This window comes from Schistocerca nitens, chromosome 9 (genome assembly GCF_023898315.1).
Source record: "Schistocerca nitens isolate TAMUIC-IGC-003100 chromosome 9, iqSchNite1.1, whole genome shotgun sequence".
NCBI classification, from domain to species: Eukaryota; Metazoa; Arthropoda; class Insecta; order Orthoptera; family Acrididae; genus Schistocerca; species Schistocerca nitens.
In genome coordinates this window covers 164,906,797-164,931,176 of record NC_064622.1, presented here as the reverse complement: position 1 = coordinate 164,931,176, position 24,380 = coordinate 164,906,797, and the positions used below count along the sequence as shown (strand labels likewise).

The 24,380-nt window shown below is 41.7% G+C and overlaps 1 protein-coding gene across 1 annotated transcript in view; it reads right to left on the bottom strand.

The window, feature by feature from the left end:
* The window catches only part of LOC126203931 (prickle planar cell polarity protein 3-A), a 1,288,897-nt gene that overhangs the window by 396,202 nt on the left and 868,315 nt on the right, over positions 1–24,380 (bottom strand). Inside the window, exons 3-4 of the mRNA XM_049938328.1 lie at positions 8,640–8,811; positions 2,219–2,449 (exon numbers count right to left, since the gene is read on the bottom strand). Coding sequence (XP_049794285.1) covers positions 2,219–2,449; positions 8,640–8,811 — 403 coding nt within the window. The remainder of the gene's footprint in view (positions 1–2,218; positions 2,450–8,639; positions 8,812–24,380) is intronic.

The following is a 24,380-nucleotide window of genomic DNA, read 5'->3' as shown; positions in this document are numbered from 1 at the left end:
GCTTTCTAAAACTTTCCTTCAATGTATGTCTTTTTTAAAAAAAAATACACTAAAAATCTTATTTTCTTTTTCTGTAGGTTAATAGTAAATCCTGGTAGCTATAGTTAATGACATGCAGGAAGATAGATACTGAAAAAACATTTGAGACAGTTTCAACAATATCTATACCAGCAACACTTCAGAAACAGAGTATTGGTCAATCTGTATTATTATACTGAAGAATATATACATATCCATGCTCCATGTGTCATCAGGATAGTGAGAAATTCAGAATATAAGAGCAGTCAGGCACAGAAATTGCATATCGCCAGACCATTCTCACAGTCCTAGGGGGAGTTATCAGATCTTTAAACCGCAAGAATAAAGAAAGAGTACTTCTTACTGGTGGACCCTGGTATCCTCACATATCATATTATTTGCCATTTTTTTGGCATTTTTAAGGAATTCTTTGAGTATCTCTAGTGATAAGCAACAGCTAGTTAAGCTGTTTCCAGCAGTAAAAATAATATTTGCCTGCTGGCAATGATTTCTGAATTATTGTTCTACTTGTGTCACATGCACTGGTCATAATATCTGAATCCCAGCTGGTTGGCAGTGCTCTTGAGATGTAGCTGCAGTAAAATGTGTATATTTCAATGTAACTGTACCCATCTTGAAATTATGTTCAATTAATTATTCACACCACATTACAGTATACCTGAAGATAAAATGTGAAGAAGTTAATTGTATATTTGGTGACAAGTGGGGTTTTCCTAAATTAAAGTGTGGCTTAAATTGGTTTTTGGAAAAGAAACAATTCTAACAATAAATAATACAGTTTAGATCCATCAATAATTTTTGCCATTTAAATCCTTTGTCTACATCATAATATGCTACTGAAGGAGCGTAAATGACAGGCTGACTGGAGAAATGAATGTGACAATACCATCATGGCAGTGTTATAATCTCCCTTTCTCTGATGACATTGTATTATTTGCCTGTAGTCCAAAGCAAGTTCAACAATGAATGGAAACACTTAACCAAGGAATTTTGAAAGTAGAACAATGTGTTTTTGTATTTAGACCAGTTTAAGAAGATAACTGATGTACAGCAAAAGAAATAAACATATGAGTAAAAATGGCCTGTTGTGCTTTTGCTAAACTAAACACAGTTTTCAAATCCAGGTTTCCTGTGAGTCTACAATGGGAAGTTTACAACCATTGAGTGTTACCAGTTCTGACTTTTAACAATGACACATGGACATTTAATGGGGCAAATGAAATTTGTTTAGTGGTCTTTTTGCTGTGACTGTCTGTGACTCATCTCCACCATATGGTAAGTAGCAATCTATCTTTCTCATAATATTATCAAAATTTCATCCTTGATTTTCAGTGCTTAATGGATAATGATAAAGATGAGTCTCATATATAGTGATTGTAAGAGGTTAGTTACCTGCAGTTTCAATGAAAACAAAAAATCACACTGAGAGATACCATTTCCATAAATGATTTCTGCTGCAGCAGTTAGAGACAATAAGAGCCCATATAATAAAGCAAAAGGCAGGAGACCTTTGTTTTGCCAGCTTTCCCCTCTATTTTATTTTCTCTTTTTCAGTGGCACTGCTACTGCTTAAAGACACCAAAAGGTCAACTAATTAACAGAAGTGTTGTCATTTCCAAGCATCAGAAAATGCATTTACAACACCTTTTTTTTTCATACCTTGAGCCAATGGGGCTTAAAAACCAGATCTGAGAGTTATTTATGGCCTGTTCTCCCACTTTCACAGTGATACCAACACTACACTTCATAGCTCCAAAAAATTACTTATTCCTAGAACAACACACACTCACACTCACACACACACACACACACACACACACACACACACAGAGGGAGAGAGAGAGAGAGAGAGAGAGAGAGAGAGAGAGAGAGAGGTGGAGTGTACTGCCTGTCTGATAGATGTTCTTTTTTTTGACCAAAATAAGCCTCATTCACCATTAATGTGTGAGAAGATTGTGACCAAAAATCATTGCACTGAAAAAAAAAATAAAATAAAAATCTGAAAAGGATGACAGATAATTAACACAATGTGATCCTGAAAGATAATAATTGTTAGAAACATAATAAAGGTGGCAATAAAGTGTATGTGTAAACCTAGTTCATTCCATGTAAAAAAGTGTTTAATACCTATTATCAATATAGAATTTGTGTATCAGAACAGATAAAAATATAAATATACCGTGTAGGCACCAGCTTCACGAACATATCCAATGTCGAGGGCAATTTCATTCCGAGCACTTATAAAGTCCTCATAGGATGCATGGTGCTGTGTCTCAACGTGCTTGCAGTAAGCAAGTGCCAAGTCCTGCTTGGGCAGCTGCAGCACCAGTTGCTTGTCACGGTATTTTTCACCCACACTTCCCATCTCTGGCACTTTCTCAGGAGGCAGCTCTGAGAAGTATTTCTCAATCTGTAAAACATAAAAGTTGGATTAGTTTTTGTAGCAGTTTAGCTAAATTTTTTATGTCTCTTGTGAATAGTGTAAAATGTAATTTTATTAGCATCTTTGGGACGCTGTCCAGTCAACTCTAATCTACCATTCTGCTAATATGATTTATTCTGATGTAGTATGTATTTAATTCAGCAAAAATATGAATTGTGAAGTACACTAACAAAGTAAAATAGATAAACACTGAGCTGTAAAATTATATGGCTTTCCTCTTTTGTGTTTATCACACTTTGAATTGAAGCTGGATGTAGGGTACGCTACTCAAGCATCAAAAATAACAAAGCATCTAATGGGATATTTTATCTACATCTACATCTACATACATGCTCCGCAATCCACCATACACTGTGTGGTGGAGGGTACCTCATACCACAACTAGTATCTTCTCTCCCTGTTCCACTCCCAAACAGAACGAGGAAAAAATGACTGCCTATATGCCTCTATACAAGCCCTAATCTCTCTTATCTTTGTGGTCTTTCCGCAAAATGTCAGTTGGCAGCAGTAAAATTGCACTGCAGTCAGCCTCAAATGCTGGTTCTCTAAATGTCCTCAGCAGTGATTCACGAAAAGAACGCCTCCTTTCCTCTAGATACTCCCACCAGAGTTCCTGTAGCATTTCCACAACATTTGCGTGATGATCAAACCTACCAGCAACAAATCTAGCAGCCCGCCTCTGAATTGCTTCTATGTCCTCCCTCAATCCGACCTGATAGGGATTCCAAATGCTCGAGCAGTACTCAAGAATAGGTCATATTAGTGTTTTATAAGTGGTCCCCTTTACAGAAGAAACACATCTACCCAAAATTCTACCAATGAACCGAAGACGACTATCTGCCTTCCCCACAACTGCCATTACATGCTTGTCCCACTTCATATCACTCTGCAATGTTACGCCCAAGTATTTAATCGACGTGACTGTGTCAAGCACTACACTACTAATGGAGTATTCAAACATTACAGGAACTCTATCTATTGAACTCCCTGATTACCTACCAGTCTTTTTTCCAAAGACATCAGCCATGTTACCAGTATCATGGACTTCCTTTTGCTAACTACTGTTACAATGATTGATGTTCTGGAAACATGCTACAGATTTAATACATTACTATTCTTTAATCATGGTGACTATCAATTTTTTCAAGTTTTTGGAACAAGCTGAACTGGTATTCACATCAGTTAAGCAAATCTGGAATATTGTCTTTAAATTATGCTGCAATCATCATTGCTTTGTGAACAGGAGTATTATTATCCTGCCCAAACCCCAAATTTTATCCCAATACTGGAAATATGTTACTGCCAAAAATGTTTATAGAGACCGACACATTTGGTCCGGGCACAGATCAAAAGCAATGTTGTAAGTTAATCCCAGAAACAGCAAACATAGACACTGCACAAACTCCCGCCCATTTGCCAAGTAATACTCAACTACATATCAGTCACCATACATTTTACCAAATCCACTTGCGAGCTTCTCAGTGCCAGACACCTTGCGACATATTCTTTCCTTTTGCTTCTTCATGATTGTTCTGTCACTGACCCCTGTATGTGAGTTGGAACACAAGTCCTATAAAAGGGTGGCTAAGAACTCCTTCATACAGTGCACTTGGGAATTTCATAGTCTTTAACAGTTTGTTATGCCACCAAGAACAATAATCTTGTTCAGTACTTCCATGACATTTCCTCTTCAAAGTAGCTTCACTGAAAATACATCTGAGCACACTTGACTTTTGTAAAATATCTCCAACAGATTGCTCAAGTGTTTGGGCACCTACAATCACGCCACACTGAAACTGTAGTTAAACCTCTTATTTGTCTAAGTCTGACAAAAATCATGTCTATGAAGTTGACATACTGTGCCCTCATTTGTTTACCCTTGGATATATAGCATGGGACAAAGAATGCACATTCTATGGGGTGTTTTGGAAACAATTTTTTTTTTTTTTTTAGGTAGATTTTACTGTCATTGGAGACATGCTCAAAACGGGGAAGGATGGAAGACATTATTGGCTGTATTCTTTTCAAATTAAGCATTTGGGCATTTGTCTTAACTCATTAACAAGAAACCTAAATCTAGATAACCAAACAGGGATTTCAATACGAGTCCAATGTCTTAACCACTGCAGCACTTTTTCCCATACTCTCCCTTCTTCAGAAAAGGAAACACGCAAACATTCATTCTCACAAGCAAGCACATCTCATGCACCCATGATCACCATCTCCGGCAGCTTGGACTGCAGCTGTCACATTGAATGGAAGAAGCAATCAGGAGGAGGCAGGGAAGAGGAAGCAATAGCAGGGTAGAGATGGGGGAGAGAAGAGTGCTATCTGACGGAGCGTGCAGGGACCAGGAGGTGGCACGACAGGACTGCCAACTGGCGTAGTGTTGGAGGGCTGTGAGGCAGGGAGGTGGAGAGGGAAGAGGGAAAGGAGAGGAACAGTGAAGGTGAACGACAGACAGGTGCACTGGCAGAGGGTAGCACACAAAGAGGGTCAGGGGTTGTGAATAAGGAGGAAATGATAGGACAGCAACAGCGGAAACTGTTGGGTGGAGGATGTGGTTACCTTAGATTGAGGCTAAGATAATGTGTTTTAAGGATAACTCCCATCTGCACAGTTCAGAAAAGCACAGCCTCCACCCAACAGTTTCTGCCCCATGTGTCCTACCACCTCCTGCTTAAGCATATCCCCTTACCCTCTTTGTGTGCCACCCTCTGCCATTGCATCGGCCTGTCTTTCCCCTTCCTTGCTCCTCTCCTCTCTCACTACCCCCACACCCTCCCATCTCCATGCTCCATAGCCCCCCCCTCTCCCAATGCTGCACCCGGTGGCAGTCTCATCATGCTTACTGCTAGTCACGCTTCACCAGACAGTGCTCTTCCCTGCCCCCACCGGTCCCTGCTACCCCTTTCTCTGGCCCCTCCGTATTGCTGCTTCTGTTCGACGACAGTTTCATTCTGGTCCAAGATGCTGGAAATTGCGGTCACACGTGTGTGAGGTGCACTTGTTTGTGTGACTGAATGTGTCTGTGTGTCTCCTTTTCTGAAGAAGGCTTTGACCGAAAGCTAAATGTATAATAGTTTTTTCAATGTTCCTGTGTGCAGCTCAGCATGTCACCACTACAGTGAGTAACAATCTGTCCTTTTTCTTATATTGTTGGTATTTCTGCAAAGTAAGATTCTCATAAAAATACATCATGTACATACAGTTGAGAAAACTTACCAGGAAAAACAGAATGAGAGGAAAGGATACAGAGGTAAAACTCATATTTATGTAAATGGAAATATGCCAGGTTCTAGTCAATTTACTCACCAGACTCCAATACACTGTGTTAAATGTAACATGAGTTATAAAAATTGTGGATAACATTAGGTATGGCTTACATATTTGATCATTTGAGTTCAGATTGTGGAAATTCAGATAACCTTTCACAACTTTTTTGTGTACAGTATTATGCATCAGTGGCATACATTTAGCAACAAACAATTCTTCTCAATGTGATGTAAGTCCCATATAATGTCAAATAGGCAATTTAAGTAAGATTATCCTGAATCCTTTGACTATATCAGTACCTCAGAGGGCAGAGATGGTGAAACTGTGAAGTTCTGCTAGGAAGAAGGAAGATTAGGTTTTAATATTCTGTCAAGGATGAAATTATTAAAGCTAATGCACTAGCTTGTTTGGAGTGGAAAGGAGAACAAAATCCCATGTCCTTTTCACAGGAAACATCCCCGCATTTTCCAAAGCAATGTAGGGAAACCACAGGAAAGCTACATCTGAATGTCCAGATAGGGAATTGAACTGCTTTCTTAGAAACTTTCAAGAATTAGCTTTAATGAGGAATCTAGGAATGTACAACTACCCACCTCCTATGAATCCCCTAAGGATTAGGAAGACAAGAATGGATGAATTACAGCATGCACAAAGGTTTTTAAGCTGTAATTCTTCCTGCACGCCTTACCTGAACGGAATGCAAGGAGCCCGAAAAAGATACAAATCTGTAAGTAGATATGTTGAGGTGGGGTTGTGAAAATGATGAAGTGTGAGAATAAACCTGAGCACCTGGGGCATTAGTTTACTATCTGGAAAAATACTGTAATGGTAAGGGACTCCTAACACCCATAGTCATGGGGATGGGATGTGTGGTTGTGAAGGGACAGAGAAAATTAGTTATATAAGCAACAAACAGATAGTTCTCAGGGTCACTAGGCTGGCTAATGAAAGTGCTGATTGACATTTAACACCTAGTAGTGGGGGTGGCAGTAGTAAGTACTGTAGAGATTGCAATTTTTCCTCTGTGGGCAGTTTTATGTTGCTTTCTCAGGAGAGAGGTAAACTAAGAATATATGTATTCTTTCACCTGGTGGGAAAACTAAAAATATTGTGTAGAATCAACTATTGTATTAAAATAACATTTTATTTTATAATTAATGTACTGAATGTATAGTTTTAAAATACAGTGCGTGTTTTTTAAGTAAGTACCGTTTTGAAATTAAAAAAAAGACGTGCTAAAATATCTCAATAATTTTATTTTTACATGAAAGCAGATATCTCAATAATTTTATTTTTACGTGAAAGTCTGTACCTTAATCTACTTTTCTACATAACTTCCGTCAATATTGAGGCACTTGTCATAACGTTGTACAAGTTTTTGAATACCCTCCTCATGGAAGTCTGCCGCCTGACTTGTTAACCACTGCATCACCACTGTTTTGACTTCGTCATCGTCTTGAAGACGCTGACCGCCCGGGTGTTTCTTCAAGTGCAGGAACAGATGGTAGTCACTGGGCACAAGATCGGGGCTGTACGTAGGATAATCTGGAGTTTCACATCGAAAAGATGTGATGAGATCTTTCGTCTGATTCGCCACATGCGGACGGGCATTGTCTTGCAGCAAAACGATGCCCTTGCTCAACTTCCATGGACTGTTGCTTTGATTCTGGTGTGACGTAGGTCACCCATGTTTCATCGCCCGTAACAATTTGACTTAAGAAATCATCACCGTCGTTGTGGTGCCGCTCAAGGAAAGTCAATGCACTGTCTAAACGTTTAGTTTTGTGCACATCCGTCAACATTTTCGGTACCCAACGTGCGCACAATTTTCGGTAATTCAAGTGCTCGGTCACAATGCCATACAAAACACTGCGAGAAACAGGAAAGTCATCCCGCAAGAAGAAAATCGTAAAGCGTCTGTTTTCTCTCACCTTACTGTCCAGTTCCTGCACCAAACTTTCATTAACGACCGAAGGACGCACACTCCGTTGTTCATCATGCACATTTGTGCGGCCATCTTTAAATGCTCTCACCCACTTTCTTACCATTCCATGACTCATAATGTTTTCTCCGTAAACTACACAGATCTCAAGATGAATATCGATCGCTTTTAGGTCTTTAGCACTAAGAAATCTTATAACAGCCCGTACATGACAGTCGGCGGGACTCACGAATATCGGAGACATCTTAAACACTCAGTACACAACGTAAACAAGGAAGAATCAGACTGTAATGGCGTCAGTGCGTAGATTAAGGTACAGGCTTTCATGTAAAAATAAAATTATTGAGATATCTTAGCACCTCTTTTTTTAAGTTCAAAACGGCACTTACTTAAAAAACGCGCCTCATACCTGTAAATTAACTAAGAACGATTTTCACATTGTAGATTGACTTCATTCATTTTTCCTATCTTACATAAGACTGGGATAAATAAATATCCAGGTAGTGTTGGGTTCTAGATTTCACATTAAAAAACAAATTCTGGGGTTTCATTGCGTAGTTCACCTTGTTCTCAGTTTCATAGCAAATAATGACAATATGAACTCTCAGGTTTTCTCGGCACGATTAATTAATGGTGCAGTTGTTGGTGTACAGTCGAACTGTCAATTCCATTTTGTGCACAGTATAATGTGCATTCGTAACGACGCAGCTCACAGCACTTGAAGAAGACGACCGGTTCGGTCATCGAAATACTGTGCGCGAGATGGGACCGACTACTGGGCTGTACTCGAAAGACGACAAGGATCGGGATTCAAATCTGGCTGTGTTCTTATCAATGTACCACAACGAAAAACTCAGGTTACCTGTGAAGGGCAATGTTGGGGCTTGGCACTCGGCTTTGGAGTTCTACTAGTGTTCGGGTAATGTGTGGGCTACGCACCTGCTGCGTGGAATGCAGTCCCGGCGGCACCCAGCAGTAGCCGTCGCTCATGGAGCGGTCCCGCGGCTCCAGGCGGTCCGGCTTGAAGCCGAGGCGCTCGCGCACGTTCACCCACTCCTCGTGGTACACGTCGTGCGCGTCCCGCGGGCACTTGCAGCTGCTGCATGTCTTCCTGCGGACACACAACACACACTCTCAGCCATCAGAAATTCTGTCCACTATAACAAAACACTTTTTCGTGTTCGCTCGCATGGAGACCACATGGCAATCAGATTTGTGTACACTACTGACCATTAAAATTGCCACACCACGAAGATACGTGCTACAGACGCGAAATCTAACCGACAGGAAGAAGATGCTGTGATATGCAAATGGTTAGCTTTTCAGAGCATTCACACAAGGTTGGTGCCGGTGGCGACACTTACAACGTGCTGACTTGAGGAACGTTTCCAACCGATTTCTCATACACAAACAGCAGTTGACCGGCGTCGCCTGGTGAAACGTTGTTGTGATGCCTCGTGTAAGGAGGAGAAATGCGTACCATCACGTTTCCGACATTGATAAAGGTCAGATTGCAGCCTATCGCGATTGCGGTTTATCGTATCGCGGCATTGCTGCTCGCGTCGATCGAGATCCAATGACTGTTAGCAGAATATGGAATCGGTGTGTTCAGGGGGGTAATACGGAACGCCGTGCTGGATCCCAACGGCCTCCTATCACTAGCAGTCGAGATGACAGGCATCTTATCCGCATGGCTGTAACGGATCGTGCAGCCACGTCTCGATCCCTGAGTCAACAGATGGGGACGTTTGCAAGACAACAACCATCTGCATGAACAGTTCGACGACGTTTGCAGCAGCATGGACTATCAGCTTGGAGACCGTGGATGCGGTTACCCTTGACGCTGCATCACAGACAGGAGCGCCTGCGATGGTGTACTCAACGATTAACCTGGGTGCACGAATGGCAAAACGTCATTTTTTCGGATGAATCCAGGTTCTGTTTACAGCATCATGATGGTCTCAAATGGTTGGCTCTGAGTACTATGGGACTCAACTCCTGAGGTCATAAGTCCCCTAGAACTTAGAACTACTTAAACCTAACTAACCTAAGGACATCACACACATCCATGCCCGAGGCAGGATTCGAACCTGCGACCGTAGCAGTCGCACGGTTCCTGACTGCGCGCCTAGAACCGCGAGACCACCGCGGCCGGCCATGATGGTCGCATCCGTGTTTGGCGACATCGCGGTGAACGCACATTGGAAGCGTGTATTCGCCATCGCCATACTGGCGTACCACCCGGCGTGATGGTATGGGGTGCCATTGGTTACACGTCTCGCTCACCTCTTGTTCGCATTGACGGCACTTTGAACAGTGGACGCTACATTTCAGATGTGTTATGACCCGTGGCTCTATCCTTCATTCGACCCATGCGAAAGTCTACATTTCAGCAGGATAATGTATGACCGCATGTTGCAGGTCCTATACGGGCCTTTCTGGATACAGAAAATGTTCGATTGCTGTCCTGGCCAGCACATTCTCCAGATCTCTCACCAATTGAAAACGTCTGGTCAATGGTGGCCGAGCAACTGGCTCGTCACAATACGCCAGTCACTACTCTTCTGTGGTATCGTGTTGAGGCTGCATGGGCAGCTGTACCTGTGCACACCATCCAAGCTCTGTCTGAGTCAATGTCCAGGCGTATCAAAGCCGTTATTATGGCCAGATGTGGTTGTTCTGGGTACTGATGTCTCAGGATCTATGCACCGAAATTGCTTGAAAATGTAATCACATGTCAGTTCTAGTATAATATATTTGTTCAAATGGTTCAAATGGCTCTGAGCACTATGGGACTCAACTTCTAAGGTCATTAGTCCCCTAGAACTTAGAACTAGTTAAACCTAACTAACCTAAGGACATCACGCACATCCATGCCCGAGGCAGGATTCGAACCTGCGACCGTAGCGGTCTCGCGGCTCCAGACTGCAGCGCCTAGAACCGCATGGCCACTTCGGCCGGCATAATATATTTGTCCAATGAATACACGTTTATCATCTGCAATTCTTCTTGGTGTAGCAATTTTAATGGCCAGTAGTGTATTTACTTATATTTTTGTATGGCACTTGAAATTCAGAACTCAAATATCAATCTGCAAAGCAGGTCGATGCACCTCTCAAAATTCACGAGGAAATCGACCTAGAAGATATCCGACGATGTTTAATAGCAAAAGTAAGGTCGATACGTCGAAAACAGCGAGGCTTTGTGGGAGTGTTCGGCTTCTACCTGAGGGTCTGGGTTCGATTCTTGGCGGATACAAGTTCGTAAACAAAGGTGCATGTTCTACGAGCATTTCCGTGAAGCGAAACATACATAAAGATAAAAATTAATTTTTGTGTTTTTAATTTAAACAATTTTAATTAGCAACCATTTATAAAAGATTTACACGTAAGAATTTAACTTGCAAGGAGAACTGGATTTTTGTCTGCAGTACATAAGCAGAATTAAGAAGACGTACGTTTTTCTTTGAAATGACAGTTCCATAAAAATTAATTAGTATATACTAGATTTGAACAGTATTTCCTACTTAAATGATGTAGGTATTCGACCTCAACGAAAATAAAACGAAAAACGCAGTGACCGAAACGACGCTCGACCCAGCGATTACCAGTCTTGAGCGCTACCAATTTTTTACCATCTTTATTTACTTTACGCTTCACGGAAACGCTCATAGAACATACATCTATGTTTAAAAATTTCAGTCACCGACAACCGAACCCAGGCCCTCTACGAGGCAGGCAAGCACTACCACAGAGCTACGCTGCCTGCTGAACAATCGACATTACTTAAGCGCCTTAAACATAGTCGCAAAACTTCAAAGTCAATTTTCTCGAAAATTTTCTAGAGTTGCATCGAACTGCTTTGGAACGTCACGCACCATAAATATATATTATATATAAGAATACAAAAATCCGATTGCTATGTGGTTTCCTGATCAAAAAATAAAACTCAGCTGCGCGAGAAACGTTACCAACCATCATAAAAAGTGACTTTAAGTCCCTCGCATGTACTAGAAACTGATAGTCAAAGAAAATTACCGCGAAGTAGGAGCGGCGAGGCAACAGCAGAAATGAATCATTTCTTAAATCAGGACACAACTCCATGTAACGGATACTAATCACAGTACGAAAATAATTATATAGATTGTAGCACAGGTTGAGAGAAAAGATCTGTCTTTCTGTAATGTTAATGCTGCCATCAATTCAAAGGTTGCTTTGAACATCACAGAGCCCCTCCCCCCCTCCCTCACCAACCTTTCAACTGGCTTACCTAGCCAGTTATAAGACAACATACCGTTCAAGTGAAGTGGAAACGGACAATTTCCACATTAACACACTGTTGCCGGAGGTGAATGAAACAGGAAGCCAAAGAGTCAAAGTAGTCCCACACTCAGGGAACGACCGGAGGGGAGCAGATGCAGGAATCCTGCATCGGCATCGTAATGGATGTGGTTTGCCGTGGTTTTCCTCCAACTTACCGTAACAATTAATATCAAACATTATTGCTGTACAGTAAATGAAACAAAGAGGCACTGGCGGCATTACAAAATGAAGGTGGGACCTATTACGAACACTCTGGAGTGGCCGCGTGGTTTAAGGCGTCATTTCATGGACTGCGCGGCCCCTCCCGACGGAGGTTCGAGTCCTCCCTCGGGCACGGGTGTGTGTGTGTGTGTGTGTGTGTGTGTTGTTCTTAGCATAAGTTAGTTTAAGTAGTGTGTAAGCCTATGGACCGATGACCTAAGCAGTTTGGTCCCTTAGAGGAAAAAATGCAAACGCCTTTATTAATGAACAACATAAATTGAAGGAGCGCCAGAAGAGTGTGCTATCTCTCAGTTTACTAAGACTTAGTATGATCAAGTTACCTCTTACCTTTTTGATGCATCACATGATGCTAACTGTTAGTTTCAAGTGTACCGCTAGAAAAAACACTCTTCTATTTGAACGGCTTAATATTATTGTTTTAATGATCTTGTCTTTGAATTTAACTAAACATATAACAGGCAGTAATGCCAAATACGCTCTTGTGGGTTAGCGGTTTCTTCCACCGACGCCCGTTAATTAAAATATGATTGTTTTAACAAGATGTCAAGAGCACGGAAACTTGTGATCCACATAATTTGTTTTTATATGGAGAGTGATCAACACACATTAGGCTTAAAAAATAACACTATTTCCACGAAATAAGTACAGTGTACAGGCGTGGTCACCCAACGCTTGTGCTCCTTCTAAACGAAATGTTGTCTTTGGACTGCATGTACTTTACTCTCAATATGATGTGAGATACAAGTATTTCAGATGTAAGCGCCAGGAGTTATCCCAGCACAGGACGGCTTACTGTTAATTCATCATTGATAGAAAATGCAAAGATGCTTGAGTTACAGTTGTCGGTAATATACACGCATAGTCTGTAATGAAGGTATCAGCAGTCACGAGACGGTATAAAAGGAGTGCTTCACCGCACATCGAGTCAGTCGTTTACACACCAGTGAGTCCGTGGTTTCCGCTTTTTCTGCATTGATGTATAAACTTCTGCTATTGCAGAGACAGGGAAGACATCACTTCCGATCTGAAATGGATAAGCAAAGTATTGAAAGAGCTGAATCTCAATAAGAATGAAGTCTGGTGCTTATTTCGTAGATTGGTTTACGAAACTAGCTGGTCACCAACATTCCTTTCATGACTGAAACATGACGCAACTACATAAAACGACAACAAACCTTTAATGAAAGCAATATAGATACATACATATACAAATAACGTACTCAATAATTTTGCGTCAGTAGGAAGAAGTACGATTCTTTGTATATTTGTCCTTCCTATTCCTTTGTTGTAGGTAGTATGGTATTACACTGCCTGCATTCGTCGTTTGGACATCAAATGCATCTGTTTGTTGTACAATGGACGGATACCACATATTGTCACGTCATACTAAATTTCAAACTGAATAAGCACACGATCAATAATTAAGAATAAACTCTTTCTCGCAATAGCGGAAAATACTTTTTAAAAACGTGCTGTACTTACGGACAGTCAACAAATATATTTCGTCAAGACGTAGATACGAAACGATTGTTTAGAATATTTTACTCTTACTCCAATAACATCTAATTGTTAGGAAATTAAAAACAAAACTGAAACTATTGTTAACCATTTCACTGTGTTTTGTACTTATATCCAAACATTTAACAATATCTTCTCTGAGTTTTTTACAACGTTTTTGCAGCATAAAGCTTTGTTAGTTGAATAGTCGTTTAGCTCTGTAGCGGTCTTAGAATGAGGTAAAGGAAAATAATAACATTTTATCCACCACTTACATATATTAGAATGTGTAATACATTTCGCTCAATGTCTACAATGTCGCGTTTCCTACTTACAGCACTAGAAGCCACGATCCGCAGTGTACGACTAGATCTTGGTCAACCATGATGTGCGTCCCTCTGTTACGTAATAAAGCTTCGGTGGGATCGTCGCAAAGATCTCAACTGTCCATACATTGCCCAGGAAAGATATATTTTCATACATCGACGCAATTATGAGAAGTCGAATTGTAGCGTCATAACAGTCGCCAAACCAGCCTTAACTATAATAAGCTAATCACGTTATCGACGACTGAATTGTAATCCTTGAGTGAGGGAATTAGGCGCGATCCATGAGGAATACCTGAAACGCGAACAGCAATTTCTGTATGCACTTTTCTATAGAAAACAAAGTAAAATACAGTGTCGAATTTCTAGAAATTGTCAATAATAATAGTAGTACAAATGATACCCCACAAATTAGTTAATCTTCCCAGTCTCTCCAGCTGATGTTATTTCGTCAGAAATGACAACACAGAAATAATTTTTCCCAAAGTAAAGCATCATACTGATCAGTTAGGTCTAAGTTGCCTTCACAATACGCTTTGTAAGTTCCTGTTTTCCAAAATTTTCGTTCGGCAACAGTAAATAACATTTTTTTTCCACTCGGTGTTTCTCTAAGCTGCCAATATCATCCAAGGCAGCGGTCTTCTCATGCTTCGTCAGGAGTGCATTTTACTCATGACCTGTTGTAGAGAAGAAACCTGTTTTTACTCCAAATTGGAAAAAAAATGTGGATAGACAACCAAGCAGCTTCTTTTACCAAACTTATTATTAGAGACAAGACTCGTAGGGAACACTAAGTTAAATATAATTAAATAAGACATGATTATAACATAGTTACGTTTCTGAAATTTTAAAAACTCTTCGCTAGTCGCGAATCGCTTATAAAACAGACAATAAGGAAATACGCAATGCAGTTACAAGTATCTGGACATTCATTGTACTAACGTAAATTTCAACGGCGCCAGCCAACTGCCGACTAGTAAAAGCGTGTAAGGCCTTTATTTTGCATTATTAATCTTCGGAAAATCTCTCCATCAATCTGTGATTCACTGAAAACGCAACTTGTTTAGGTTTTTTTCTGCAACAAGACGAGTAAATGTTTTGAGATTTGAGGGCGAATCGACCTGGCAGCAACGCCCTTGCTCACTTCAAGTTAGTTAAGATCAAGGCTTTAAGCAAGCCAATCCATCAAGTTCACCAGATTTTATTCAAACAATGGTGCGATGGTCTTACTTTTGCGGATAAGAGCATAATAATGTCGACACGCAATGCATCACTTCAGATACAAAATATGTAAAAATGTTATTCAGTTTAGCATAGTTCAATCGTAATTTTTCCCATCAGTCGTGGCATATCCGAACAAACGATATAAATTTTCTACAAGAGACAAAAAGTTTTGGCTAATACGATATAGGTATACTACCTAATTCATTCATTTCTACTGAATATCATGGCGTTATTTGACACGCCAACAAAACCTAAGCAAATCGGGATGGGGTGGGGGGAGGGGGGAGAAAGAAAGAAAATTAGCACCCCTAACAGGCATCTCGCTATCATTGTTTAATACCGCGTCTAGCTTTGCTAATGGTCTCAGTTTGAGGGGAAACAGTGTCCAGAAGTTTCTCCAGGTATGCCAAACTCAGAGCTTCCAGACTGCTTGTATACTGATTCCTGATTTGCTTTTCAATATAGCGCCAGACGTTTTTTATGGGATTAAGAATGGGTGACATAACGGGCGATTGAAGGTTTGACGAGTTGTGGGGAGTGTTCGTCGAACCAGGAACGGATGCCTGCAATCCTGTAAACACTGGTGATGTTATCGTGGAAGAGGGCCGTGTCCACAGCCCTCTCATCGTGCAGACGTATAAGATTGTTGAAACAATCATCGTGGATGATGCTCACTGCAACATAAGTGTATGGTCCCAAGTCAATGTACGGAATAAGCGTCATTTATGGCTACGAAAGCCTGTGTTCGTTACATCTGTAATATTCGAATCTTTGATCATATTTCACCATCAGAGGCACAGCTGTCCTGGCTGCGAGCAGACAAGCGCAGAGATTTCCATACCTCTGTCTTCTTCACTGTCTTATCAGCGTCCCCCGCATCTCCCATCGACCTCGGCGCCCCTGTCTTAACAACATGACAGAAACGCCTAATCTCATCAGAGCAAAATCCTTACTGTTCCACTCCATGGTTCAGCCACTTTTCCCATCCTTCTCAGTAGCAGGAACCCGAGTCTCGAATAACCTCTGGCAGTATATTAGGAAACTAAATAACATCTCCACTATCAAAAGGCAGTTAATGACATATTTACTAAAGCAACAACAATGATTATCATTTTCCATGTACACACTCGTTACCCTTGTACATTCTTCTTCCCACCATGATCCTTCTCACTTCCCACTGTTCTTAGCTGGTGCAGTCTCTTTAAATTTCCTTTCCCAGAATCCGCTGTATCAGAAAACATCTAACCTGTACACTCACGAATTCTTTTTATATCTATTACTATCATTATTGTCATTATTATTATTATTATTATTATTATTATTATTGTGGTGTCCCCGCCAGACACCACACTTGCTAGGTGGTAGCCTTTAAATCGGCCGCGGTCCATTAGTATACGTCGGACCCGCGTGTCGCCACTGTCAGTAATTGCAGACCGAGCGCCACCACACGGCAGGTCTAGAGAGACGTCCTGGCACTCGCCCCAGTTGTACAGCCGACTTTGCTAGCGATGCTACTCTGACAAATACGCTCTCATTTGCCGAGACGATAGTTAGCATAGCCTTCAGCTACGTCAATTGCTACGACCTAGCATGGCGCCATAATCCTTTGCTATATATATTGTGGTGCCTGTACCGTCAGACCAATGTTCACCAATTGTGGATTAAAGTTAAGTATTACAGCAACTGCGTCCGTTTTCTACGTTCTCATTTCCTTGTAATGTTGCAGACCTCACGCCAGCCTGCGTGAGCTTAACGCGTGCCTTTCGGCTTCCTCTCATAGTGACTTGGCTGTCTTGCCAAGTCACAACAATTATTATTATTACTGTTATCACTACTAGTGACAGCACCTGCAGGCATCACAAGCACTACCAGCATTAAACTCATTAGTTCACAGTCAATATTACTTACTCACGTTGCCACCTCAGACACTCAAATCATTTTAATATTAGTTGTCATATTAAAATTGTTATTTCTTAGGTAGCTATGAAGCAAAAAAGTTACTGTATGTGTGAAACACTGGTCCGATGTAAGAAAGGGCCTGATGACCCTATTCAGACCAGGATAAATAAATAAATAAATAAATAAACAAAACTAAAAAAAAATGTACACTCCACACTCTGCGGTTTAAACGCCGACTGGACCTCAATGCACTTGACGCTGCACAATTTGAAAAGAGGTAAAAATCACGACTCCTCGGACCACTCTATACGCCTCTTGGTTATTGTCCAGTTTCTGCGTTGTTTAGCCCGTTAAAGACGTACAACGGTATCTGCATGGCCTTTTGTGAGGTAACCGACTACAAAGGTCTTTGCATGCAGTTCCCTTCGCAACTGAATGACATGGACCAGCATGCACAGACTGCAGGAACTGACTGTCATTCAAAAGGCGTAACATGTCCGGTCCCTGTCGGTTAGCGTATTTTTACGATCAGCGTTCTTACGCCATATTACATCGCTAAGTGTGGTGCACCATTCCTTGTAGACACGTTGAGGACAACTACATATACGGTGTGGTTATAGTCATGTGAAAAGTCGAGAGCTCCTTTTTGCCTTTCCTTTGCGTCACCACGTCGACCTCTCTTACAGCGCTTATTCCACATAACCGAGTGGCACATAAAAAGCACTTCACTACGGTGTCAGCGATGACCGATGGAGGATCACTTGACATCTGGTACCAGTTCTAGACCTCCGTAAAGCTCCAAAGTGACCATTGCGTTCATTTAAGAAGCTGACTAATACTCTGTCCGCTGAGGTAGAACATAATCGAAGTACGGCAGAATCAGTTTTCTGGTCAGCTGTCAATATACAGTTGAATGAAGTGATGAAATTCATAATTGTCGCCGATCTTTTCCATTCTTTTTAAAACAGTTCATTTTGTCGTTTTCCAGAAACCTGTAATGTTTGATGTAGTAGGCCAGGTGGGCGCACTATCAGTATGTTTCGTTCTAATGATACTAGTAGGCGCTATGTCACGAAGTACGAAGATCTTTGGCTGGGACGCACATACAGCTGTTCGACATTGAGTTCGCCGGATGAACAGCACACAGTTAAAACCTGTGAGTTCAGACTTTGATTATGTGATATGATGAGATCGTATCAGCACCGACGCAGTAACTGTTGGAGGTAGACCGGAGCGTTGGTGGTCACCGCGATGTATTTTTAAAGAAAGAGAGAGAGAGAGAGAGGGGGGGGGGGGGAAGATTTGTTGCAGCGCCTGCGTTCGTATCGAAGAACCAGTGGTGGGGGGGAGGGGGGTGTTAGTGTGGGAGGGGCCGAGGGCCAAGGCTGGACTGGCCGGTGTATGACACATGGGTACATTACCTCCGCCGAGGTTGGCAGTTCGCCGTAACGAGGTCCCTCGGCGCGCCCACGTAACGATCCCCACGGGCCCCAAACACTGAAATACGAGCTCACTAACCAGGCGAAAGGAACACGTGTATTTCTACCGCGGAAACAGTTGATCCGACTATATTTTATGAAGACCCTTCGAGAAATGCACCTAGGTTCTTATATAGAAGATTTGGCCGTTAGTGCTGTGTCTTCGCTATCGCCGACGACACCACAGTAAGTTTTCTTTAACGTGGCTGTATTAGTTGTACGAATGTGTAATCTGTCACGTCCGGAAAAACGTGTAGCAGCGGGTAATCTACATCTACCTTTATACTCCGCAAGCCACCCACGGTGTGTGGCGGAGGGCACTTTACGTGCCACTGTCATAACCTCCCTTTCGTGTTCCAGTCGCGTATGGTTCGCGGGAAGAACGACTGTCGGAAAGCCTCCGTGCGCGCTCGAATCTCTCTAATTTTACATTCGTGATCTCCTCAGGAGGTATAACTAGGGGGAAGCAATTCGATACCTCATCCAGAAACGCACCCTCTTGAAACCTAGACAGCAAGCTACACCGCGATGCAGAGCGCCTCTCTTGCAGAGTCTGCCACTTGAGTTTACTAAACCTCTCCGTAACGCTATCACGTTTACCAAATAACCCTGTGACGAAACGCGCCGCTCTTCTTTGGATCTTCTCTATCTCCTCCGTCAACCCGATCTGGTACGGATCCCACACTGATGAGCAATACTCAAGTATCGGTCGAACGAGTGTTTTGTAAGCCACCTCCTTTGTTGATGGACTACATTTTCTAAGGACTCTCCCAATAAATCTCAACCTGGTACCCGCCTTACCAACAATTAATTTTATATGATCATTCCACTTCAAATCGTTCCGCACGCATACTCCCAGATATTTTACAGAAGTAACTGCTACCAGTGTTTGTTCTGCTATAATATAATCATACAATAAAGGATCCTTCTTTCTATGTATTCACAACAAATTACATTTGTCTATGTTAAGGGTCAGTTACCACTCCCTGCAGCAAGTGCCTATCCGCTGCAGATCTTCCTGCATTTCGCTGCAATTTTATAATGCTGCAACTTCTCTGAATGCTACAGCATCATCCGCGAAAAGTCGCATGGAACTTCCGACACTATCTGCTAAGTCATTTATATATAATGTGAAAAGCAATGGTCCCATAACACTCCCCTGTGGCACGACAGAGGTTACTTTAACGTCTGTAGACGTCTCTCCATTGAGAACAATATGCCGTGTTCTGTTTGCTAAAAACTCTTCAATCCGTAGGCTCTTACTTTGTTTATCAGGCGACAGTGCGGAACTGCATCGAACGCCTTCCGGAAGTCAAGGAAAATAGCATCTACCTGGGAGCCTGTATCTAATATTTTCTGGTTCTCATGAACAAATAAAGCGAGTTGTGTCTCACACGATCGCTGTTTCCGGAATCCATGTTGGTTCCTACAGAGTAGATTCTGGGTTTCCAGAAACGACATGATACTCGAGCAAAAAACATGTTCTAAAATTCTACAACAGATCGACGTCAGAGATACAGGTCTATAGTTTTGCGCATCTGCTCGGCGACCCTTCTTGAAGACTGGGATTACCTGTGCTCTTTTGAAATCATTTGGAATCTTCCGTTCCTCTAGAGACTTGCGGTACACGGCTGTTAGAAGGGGGGCAAGTTCTTTCGCGTACTCTGTGTAGAATCGAATTGGTATCCAGCCAGGTCCAGTGGACTTTCCTCTGTTGAGTGATTAGTAACTGAAATGCTTGAATTAGCTATATCTCAACAAGTAATATACGAGGATTGCACAGAAATTAATGCACCGCACTTTTTTCTTCAGCAATTGTTTATTGAACATAATGAGACACACACGAAATAATGGTGTTTTATGGGTTTCTTCCATCGCGAAACAAGAGCGTGTATGCCCCGTCGCTAGAATCCTTGTCCTGGTGGCGGAGCCAGTGCTTCACTGTGTGAGTCACCACCTCATAGCCCTCAAAATGTCTTCCACGAATGGTATCCTTTAATGGCCCAAACAAGTGGAAGTCCGAGGTGGCTAGATTAGGTGTGTCAGGCGTGACAGCCGTGGATGGTCTCCCCGACCACTGCAAATCGCGGAGCTCCACCGAACCGCCTTCTGACGACCTGACCCTCCGTGCCCAGCGACTAACTGTACTTCTGTCGACAGCAAATGCTCCATTGATTTGCACAAGCGTTTGTGAATATTCCCCACAATTTCTTTCGCTGCAGTGAGAAATTGAAAGACGGCACGTTGCTTGTAACGTACGTCACCTACAGACCACATTTTGAAGCTGTCGTACAGCTACACTATCTGTCAGAAGTGATGGAAACGTGGCGCGCTCACTGAGGAGACTTCAGATAATCCATACGTAACGTTTCGCATTCGTAGTACTGTTTTTGGCTGAGAAAAATAAATGCAGTGCGTTACTTTCTGGGCAACCCTCGTATTATTTACTCAGTCAAATGATGTTGAAAATAATGATGCCAGAAAGGACACGGGAGTGCTAAAAAGAATATTCAGGGAAAAGAATCTCTGGAAATCCTTACAGAAAAAGATAAATAGTCCACTCCCCCCCCCCCCCGGCCCAGGAAAAGTTTAGGCTGTGTCAAGCAATAAGGATGGGTTGGGAGGGGAGATCTGTGGTGCTAAACAAAGACTGAAATCTACAAAGCAGTTTTACAAGGGATGTTAGACGTTGTAGTTACATAGGTATGAAAAGAATAGGACAAGATGATAACAAACTGCTTGATAGCATTTTAAATGCTTGCATCCACATAACAGTATGAAGACTTTACCTCCAAACACAAACATTGTACAGTATCTATGTACAACAGCTGCAACATGCATAAAATATTGGCGATGACATTTTTAAAACAGTTGTAAAAGAACATCGCATAAGAGAAGTGAACAAGCAAAAATTCATTAATTCACTGTCACTTTCCGATTCCTGACAGTTTCATATAGTTGCTTCTTGGGAACTACTGGAAAATGGAGCAATTGTTTGATGTTTCCTCCTCAGAGAGATCCATACTCGAAATATCACATCTTGACCTGTGCCCTTTCTTCGTGAACTACGCCGGCCGCGGTGGTCTAGCGGTTCTAGGCGCTCAGTCCGCAACCGCGCGACTGCTACGGTCGCAGGTTCGAATCCTGCCTCGGGCATGGATGTGTGTGATGTCCTTAGGTTAGTTAGGTTTAAGTAGTTCTAAGTTCTAGGGGACTGATGACCACAGATGTTAAGTCCCATAGTGCTCAGAGCCATTTGAACCATTCGTGAACTACCTGACTTTCTTTATTTGCGAACATTTCAGTAGCGCAGGATCAAACTTGTGTGTAACGTTTTGAAAATAAATTTGTAACCGTTGAGCTACTACTGCCACAAGCTGCCGACAAATCCGTGCGTAAAAAAAAAAAAAAGGGTTTGTGGCAAGGTATTATCTGTTTAATTTTTAAAACAGACTAACATTAATTTAATCTGTCTAATAATGAAAGTAAAACAAAAATTTGGAAATACGTTGTGAAATTGTAAAGAAACCGTTACTGCTTTTGAATATTGAGGTTGACACCTAGAGCCATTATTCCAGGCTTAAATGGACGTGTTGAACCTATAGTTCAGGACCCAGATCACAGTTAACGTGTGTTGTTCAGAACATCCGCAATTTCCGTAGCATTACAACTATCTCTGCCTTCTTTCAACGGCAGCGTTGAGTGCAATATCTAGTGTTATAAATCTCCATAAAATGAGTTTCGATTGACTCGTTTTATGTACTACATGTCCAGTGCATGCAACACCTGCATATGTAATATTTTATAAAATGTTATAGATAATGTGTGATTAGCATTTTTTTGTTCACGTATGTGGGAAACCAACTTCCCGTGCCATTCAATGGAGGGCGACAAGACCGATTGCTTAAACGCTTCTAATCTTGTCTTCGTGAGCCCTACAGAGGGGTTTTCGTATACTCCTACAATTCCCACTTAATGTTGGATCTTGAAACTTTGTAGGCTTTCAAGGGATAGTTTGCGTCTATTTTCAAGCGTCTGCCAGTTCAGTTTTACCCGTGGTGTTAATTAAGCTCCCGACTTCTACTTTACAAAACGATAACTCTACCTTGAGACAATGGAGTCGTCTGATTGTCAATGTTTGGAGTAAAATTTTATGCATTTATAACTAAGAAATGTATTAAATGTGCACCGTAAGTTTACCGGTATAACACACTTTCACCTTCACTTTCAGCCTCGTTATCCAATGTCTACGTGGCAGTGGAGTCGGAATGAAGCTGTTCAGGTACATTTCGGTGAAACATTTGGCATATTACGGAGCTATGTTTTTAGTTTCACTGTGAAAATGACACGTATTATGCCAGCGCGCCCCTGTTACACGAGCATTGGAATGAAATAATAAAAAAAAAGGTTTTTGTCGTTTAATGAGAGTAATACTGAGAAAAGCAAAGAATCGAGTCCCTGTCCTGCACACAGCTTTAATCCGACAGAAAGTTTAAGAAAAGTCATGTTTGTTTCTGTGTCTCAGGAAAACGCCCCTTGATTGCCTTGTTTGTCGAGATATTTATTGCGTTATCTTGGTTTGTGAATTTTTCATTATTTCCACGTTTCGAGAAAAAACATCTGAAACGAATAGCTCACAACTGATACGTGACATTCACGTGGCGCTCCTTTACTGTGTTCCCCACTGCATTCTGGATGCCCACGCCCTTCGAGTTTCGGGGACCGGCTCATAACTCATAAACGCATTGTTCAGTAGCGCAGCTCCTTTGTCTCAGGATCATTACGCGGAAAGCAGTCTTGTAGAAACGACGTCGTAAAAACTGCAATTCTCCTCGAAAGAAATAAACGAATAAAAACAGGTATGTTCGTTGACGACACTCTTACGATGCCACCGCATTTTACTCGCCTTCGTTTGTTAGGTATGCATGAAATAAAAAGAACGAACTCGCAGACGGCATCGGGAGTAGAATTAACTCCCTCAGCATGGATCTCAGCATGTACATTATCTATTGGCAATTATGAGTAATGTCATAAATTCTTAACGTTTCTCCAAAGACGAAATGATCAGGCGAATTCGCTGCTTCAGAGACACGTTCTGCTTGAAAAATGACACCTTCGTTAGTTTCCGAAAATGTTATTTCGTTAAGAGAAACCTGCAAATAAGTTATCTCAACAACATATTACATGTACATCTACTCCTTCTGCTACAAAGCCATTTTCTGAGCATCGATAAATGCCCAAATATTTTAAAAACATTTTTCGAAAATCCCACCTCTGAATTAAGGTTACCTTTTTACATGCATAGGCAGTGTCTTTCCATCAAACGGTGTTAAGAACTGAAGCACAATGCATGTTTTATGTAGAATCCACAAAGGAAATTAAGCGTCTCTGAGATAACTTGCCATGTAAATAGAATTCGCTTTTTCTTCCTCACTCCGTCCGTAATCTAATAACAAAATTACAAGAAAGTGGCGCTGTTGTTTATGGTGTAGAAATTGCGGCGACTGAATTTTGTAAGGCTAGCAAAGAATACTTGGATCGGCCGTTCAGCCCAATGCAGATTTAGAAGTGTTTGAATGGGCAACTTTCACAAACGTACTTATGTGGAAAGAAATACAGAAAGTGATGGACTTTACACAAGGATTTCTTAGCACCGACCAGACACGGACGTATTCGATGAGTAGCGCACCTGTCGAAAGAGTTTTTTCTCTA